The sequence below is a fragment of the Lindgomyces ingoldianus genome, assembly GCF_010093535.1.
Source record: "Lindgomyces ingoldianus strain ATCC 200398 unplaced genomic scaffold BDR25scaffold_43, whole genome shotgun sequence".
Classification (NCBI taxonomy): Eukaryota; Fungi; Ascomycota; class Dothideomycetes; order Pleosporales; family Lindgomycetaceae; genus Lindgomyces; species Lindgomyces ingoldianus.
Genome location: NW_022985204.1, coordinates 574265 through 581428, shown reverse-complemented (window position 1 = coordinate 581428; position 7164 = coordinate 574265). Strand labels below are relative to the sequence as shown.

At 30.6% G+C, this 7164-nt stretch overlaps 1 protein-coding gene across 1 annotated transcript; it reads right to left on the bottom strand.

Moving 5' to 3' along the window:
* Window positions 1–3976: 3976 nt before the first annotated feature.
* Window positions 3977–4255, bottom strand: BDR25DRAFT_173237 (uncharacterized protein; the record flags this gene model as incomplete). Its single annotated transcript, XM_033684151.1, has 1 exon — window positions 3977–4255. A coding segment is annotated over one exon (279 nt), but the record flags the coding sequence as incomplete, so codon positions are not given.
* Window positions 4256–7164: the final 2909 nt, after the last annotated feature.

Sequence of the window (7164 nt, the reverse complement as noted above, 5' to 3'; positions counted from 1 at the left end):
CTGCAGACAGTGCAATTAGACTAGGCATAACGCGCAAACGTGTAAGCAAGAAGTAGAAGTAGTATCTAAATAATATTCTAGGCTGTACTGTACTCCATAGTGCTAGAGTAGGTTGTTATGGGCCATAATAACGTTTGTTGTGGTGTGGTCTTGGCAAAAGTGAGCAACTCAGGTGTGCGAGCAACTGCTAATCCCCGTGTCAGATTAAAGCACTGTTTCTGGGCTTCCTAAGATGAATGATGGGTTTTGGATAGAATGTATGGGATGATTATTTATTGTATTAATTAATTTATGTTTCTTTTTCTTTTTGTGTCTGCTCTGCTTGTGTTGCTCGGCTTTGTTTTTCCGGTCCGAGTCCCTCGCGCACTAGCCCTATGCGCGACCAGCTTGCAACATGCTGCAATTTGCTGCAACATGCTGCAATTTGTTGCAAAATGCTGCAATTTGTTGCAAAATGCTGCAACATGCCGCAATTTGTTGCAAAATGCTGCAACATGCCGCAATTTGTTGCAAAATGTTGCAAAATGCTACAACATGCAGCAATTTGCAGCAACATACTGTTCGAGCTTATTGCTCGTACTATGTAGCAGCTTTTGTCCAGCGTTCCTCCTGTCTTGACAGTAGGTGCGCATATCTGACACCCCGACACACCGATGCGGCTGATGCCAATCCCCGACACACCGATGCGGCTGATGCCAATCCCCGACACATTGATGCGGCTGATGCCAATCCTCGACACACCAATGTGGCTGATGCCAATCCCCGACACACCGATGTAGCTAGAGAGGTGGAACAGACGCAACTAACCATAATTTAAACATGTTTTACACAACGCATGCTAGAGCAAACTGCATGCAAATTAGCATAAAGGTGCACTTACATTAGGTATACATTTTTTTTAAAAAAGAATATAAGAAACACATAAGGTGACAGAGAAACAGCGTTACCGGGGTTTATCCGAAGAAATTCTGACTAACTAGCGCGTCCAAAAGAGGAGATTCTGCTCAACTTTTTGTTCTGCAAACCCGAATATAATAAGCAGAGCAAGCTCTGCTAATAAAAGTATTTCTTTATTTTTTTTATTTTTAATAAAGCTTAATTTTTACTTAACTTTTTTTCTTTTTACTAGCTTCTTCTTCTTCTTAACTTTAGTCTACTTAGTAGAGGGTTTATATAAAAAGATCTTATTCTAAGCTACTATAGTTGCCTTATATACTAAGTACAGAGTTGTGCTTTAGTTGCCTTTTTTAAAGTATCTACTTTTTAGTAAGTCTTTAATTATATAATAATCCTTAGCACTTTTTAAAAAATATGTAATATAATCTTTACTAATATCTATAATAAGATATAGTTTAGAATAGCCTTTAGTAATTAAAGAATTAAATTATATAAGCTTTTTAAAAAGGCTGTTCTTAATAAACTTAGTATAGCTTATAAAAGGCGCGTTTTAAAGCTGTATCTAGGTCTAATCTACTATGTATTAGATATTAGCTAATATATAAGAGGGTATTATATATAGCTGTTTAATACTATTAATTTACTTGCGCTTATTAATTACCTTATATTATATAAAGTAGAGGATTACAAGAATAAAGAGCTTAGCTATTATATAGCCTTAAATAAAAAGTAAAAATGTACACTAGATTAACTACTAATGTGCTAATTCTGCTAGTGTACATAAAGCAGCTTATATAGAAGAAATAAACATTTCTTTCTTTATACTTTTAGGTGTATTCTTTAGATAGATTATCTCTTCTTTGTCTTATATAATTTATATAGGTGTAAAAGGTTAAATTTAAACACTATAGTTTAAATAAAACTTATATTTAGTAAACTATTTACTATAAAACTATTTTATAGTAAAATAAAACTTATCTTAGGCACTTATAGTAATAATAGATTATACATTATATAAAAAAAAGAACTAAAAAAAGAACTAAAAAAAAAACTATAAAAAATTTAAATATACTATAAAAAAAATAAAAGCTTAGTTACTACATCTACATAAATCTACTAAGCTAGATTAGGATTAATAGGCATTTTTTTACTAAAGTTAGTTTTAAGATTAACATCTTAAACTATGTCTTAATTACTTTAGTTAAATTAAATACTCTTATATTAAGCATATTATATAAAACTTTACTTGCTAATTTTACACTTTAATAAGTAACTTAAGTAGAGATAGTATAGGCTAAAGACTATTCTAGATATAGTATTATGCTTTTACTTAAAGCTAAAGATAAACATTTAGATATAGTGTTATATAATTCTAAAAGTTAGAGCAAGCTGCAGCTACACTGTTAAATCTAAGTAAATCTAGTACTCTATTACACTACTAAAGCATATCCTGTAGGAGGTAAGCATTTATATTCTAACTATTAACTTTTCTTTTAATTATATAAAGCTAATTAGCATTAAATAAAAGAGCCTAGTTCTAGACATAAGCTTTAGAATAGTAATAAAGCATAAAAAGCTTTCTAACTACACTATTTAAATAGTTCTTCTACCTTTAAATTAAATGTGTGTTTTATAGTTATATAAAGCTATATAGTTTCTTATAAAGTATAAAAATATATATAGCATAGATAGTAAGCTAATTAGCTAAGCTATTTTTTAAAAAGAAGCCTTAGGTTTAAAAGTAGTAGAAGTAATTCTACTTAAAGTAAAATAAAGTAATAGGTATTATATAAAATACTAACTTACTAATAAAAAAGAAGGCCTTTTAAGAGTTACTACTACTAAGCTTTAATCTACTAATTTAATGTACTTATGCTATAAAAGTAGCACTAATTAAATAAAAGCTTAGGCTCTATAAACTTTTAAAGCTAGTAATAAGCATTTACTAGCATAACTATCTCTATCTTTTAATTAGATTATATAAAATATAGTTACTACTTTATTTTTTTAAGTGTCTTAAGAAACTAGTAAAGGCAGCTAATAGCAGTACAGGCAGAGATTTTAACATAAATCTATACAATGTATTGTAAGTACGCGTTAATACATGTATAGATCTCTACGCTGTACAGTTTTAGCTTACTATAGCTATTAATAGACTAGATAAAGTTTAGGCTAGAAACAATATACTCTCTATAGTGTTACTGCAGGTTGCGCTTGTAGCACTCTACTACCTTATAGTTTATTATATAATAAATGCAAAATAACTAGTCCTATGCAATAATATAGCTACATTAATAAAAGTATATATAAAGATACTCTTACTTATACCTATTAATAATACCTTTCTTTAGCTTTTAACTAATAAGTTATTATATAAGCTTATCTACTTACTAGCTTTATTTAACACTTTACACTTTTTTATGTAATTTAAGCTTAAATTAAAGTTATATAAGCATATATTTTCTAATTTAGAAGCTTTTATTATGTAGTATATAAAGTATATTTAAATTTTTAAGCTTAACTTTAAAAAATAGCACTTAGATCTAATTCTTAACTTTATTTTTAACCTTAGTAAAAAAGTGTTACCTTACATTTTATATTTAAAACTACTACTTAATTATATAAAAAGTAACATAAACTTAAAACTTTTTAAAAAAGTAAGTAGCTATCTACATGTATATAACACCTTTATAGAAAAGCCTAAGTAGATAGAGTTAGTACAGTTTAAGGTTAATCTTAGGACGTCCTCCTACATCGCCACTATATTAGTAAGCACTTGTATAATGTAACTATTTAGAAGACGCTTACTAGGCATTATAAAATTAACATGTATAAACGTGTATAAAATAATTATAAAGTTGTAAGTAGCTAAAGGCTACAATTATGTGCGGGGTAAAGAATTTTTAAATTAGCGATTAGTTTTTTCCCTTCACCAGCTAACAGTCCGCCGTAAATACGAGCACTGACCCTCGCAACCAGGCGAAGTATGGAATGGTAAGGCTTGATCGGAGACCACTCTGCTCCTGATCAGCTTCTTGCCATGTGGTGTGTACATCAGCATGGACTGACCAACACAATGGGGCAGCTCCAGATCCAATGCATGGCAAAGTTCTTCCTGCATTGGCTGCGCTGGCTTCCCCAAGTTCGGCGTCAGTCGTTCTTGAAGGGCACGGAAGTGGAGATTGTTCTTTAAGATGATGTTCATGTTGGTATTGGAACCGGAGAGATTATACGCATGTGCGAGGGTTGGGCTAGCAATTGTATGTGGAAGGGATCGTAATTCGTCAACGTATTTCGAGGGAAGTACGATCAAGTCGGTGTCCGCTCGGAAAAACCTCCAAGCTTTCGAGGGATACTGGGTGAACCACAATCAGTACCTTATTATCGGGAGAGACCCAAACTGGGAGTACCTGACAATAACCCTCGTGGAGTATGGACGTCGCATCACGGAAGAACCTCAAGCCTTTCATGAATCTCGGCTCAAACTTGGAATTAACACCAAGAAGCGGGATCGTTCCCTCAAAGCGTTGCTGGTAGGCCCAAAAAAGGCATTGCAGAATGAAATACGATCCAATCAGATACATCCAGCCAGTTGGTGTCGCAAGCACGTTCGTTGATCGGGTTATGGCGACTGCCACATCACTTGGCATGGGTCGATATGCCCTGGAGAGAGTGACAAGCATCTTGGATATCTTGGAACTCTGTGACGCTGTTTGTCGAGTTTTGGTGGTGTCCTTGTTGAGAAATAGACAAAGAATGGTGTTGCGGTTCAGGCGAGCACCAATAAAGATATAGAGAGTAACCTGTAGGATAGCACATGAAGGCGGGTGGTGATCCTTATATGTACAGTTGCCTACTAAAAGTAACTAGCCTCTTAGTAATCTAATCTCTGTAGGGATAGATTTAGCCTATCTAGGAAAGCGATTATTTATCTATTAGCTACTTAAATTTAAATATTTCTATTTTTAGAAAAAGACTACACTCTAGCTAATTTTTAAGTAGTATAATTTTATTAATCTTAAGTTAATCTACTTTTTATTTTAAAAAAAACATAACTTTGTTTATACGCTTAACAAACTTAGAATACGCTTGATATAATTATCTTCTATAGTTTTTACTAACTTCTCTATACTATTATCTACTATATGCTTACTAGTAGTAATATATTTTTGTTTCTTATAAAAGATGTAGATGTATAGCCTATTAGAATTTTTTAATTAGATTTAGATTAGAACTTAATAGAAATTAAGCTATTTATATTAAACTTTAGTTGTTTATACACTTTTAAGCGTACGTTTTATAAAGTATCTTCGTCCTCTATAAGAATAAATATAGTAGTAAGTCTTTAACAGCATTATAATAGCTTAGAGTAAGTAAAATAATTATTTACTACCTAATATAACGTACCTAACGGGTTGGCCGGCCACTTTTGCTAAGCCCCTACTAAAACCACCCTATTCTAGCGCAAAACAGCCCACTTTAGCCCTATATAAAGTAATACAACATAAGATATTATTTAAAGTCTACTTTTACTACTTTTTTACATATATATAAGTTATGCCTAGTCTAATTGCACTAGTCTAATTGCACTGCTTGTATTACTTTTAACTTAGCTTACCTTCTTTAGCGCGCACTTATATCTTTAGCTTTTTTCTATTACTACACGCTCTAAACTTCTTTAGAGTAGTTAGATAAGCTTTATTTTTAACTATTAAAGTCTTTTTTACTTAAATTTACTTTTTTTTATATAATCTATATTATGTAGTAGCCTTATTTACTACTTAAAGCTTTATAATCTCCTTTTACACTAACACTAGCTTATGCGCAATAATTGCTGCCCTTTTTAAACCTTTTTTAAAGGCTTCTACTATAAATACTAGTAAGCTATTTATATGCTTTTAAATTTTTACTTTTATAAGCATTAATTATAACCTAAATTTAAAGGTATTACTTAAGGTTTATAACTACTAAGGCTTACTATTAATAAGTAGTAGTAGTAATAAAGTATATAACTAGATATTAAAGGCTATTTTAACTTATTTTAAGTTAAATAGGACTAAACTAGCACTTTAAAACTCTTTTTAAATATTACTAGAAGTAATTACTGCATTATAAGCGTGTATAAAGGATAGTAGAAACTTAAGTTTTATAATATAAGTAATCTAGTTATGTATAAGATTTTTAGCTTAGCACTTATACACCTTTTTTAAAGAGGCAAAACAACTTATATTAAGAGGCTATAAAAGGTGTAATAAGTATAAAAGCATATAAATAGTAATAATTTTATTTTTTTTATAGTACTACTAAAAATTAAGTAAGTTATAGCTTTTATAGCTATTAATAATAAAAAGCTAATAAGTGCTTATAATTTTTTTTTATATGCTTATTAAAGTGCTTTAACTACTACAGCTTAAGCTTATTTATTATCTAGCTGTTCTTAGAGACTATAATAACCTAGTTTTAAAGTAGATTTTTTTTATACTAGGTAAAAAAGTAATAGCAGCTCTTAAAAATAATAAAAAGTAGAATAGTTTACTTTATTATATTAATACTTTAAATAACTATTATCTACTTTTTATTACTTTACTATATTACCTTTAGCTGTCTTTATTTTTCTAAAGCTATAATAACTACTCTAGTTAATACCTAGCTTATTATAAAGCCTAACTTATTAAAGTTATATGTGTCTTCATTTTAAATACTATACTTAGCTTTTATGTTAGCTACTAGGTAAAACTAGCTTTAAATAACCTTTAGATTCTTATAAAGCGCTTTTTTATAATTATACTTATAATTAAACTTTATTATAAACTTAGAGCAGTGCTTAACTTATATACTAGGCTAGTTTAAGCTAACCTAGCCTAGATTATACTTTATGCGCAAGAAATTAGCTATATTAGCTATAGCTATAAGCCTAGAGAGAAATCTGTGTATAATAAGCTTAAGTATATACTTAATATGTGAAGCTATGTGGGGCACCAAAGGCATGAGGAACTGCATTGTATTGTCTTGCTAGAGGAGTCCTTTGTAGCAGTCTATATACATGCGAAATGAGTGGGTGAGTCTTGGCAACAGATCATGGTGACGACGCATACGACTATGATGACGACGCATCCGATCATGGTGACGACGCATGCGACCATGGTGACGACGCATCTGACTATCGTGTGATTACTGCAAACATAATAACTACCTTTTTTTTAAGCTTAGTTAAATTTTTTAATTTAAGCTAGTATTTTACTTATAAAGGCTATTTAGCGTGTTAAT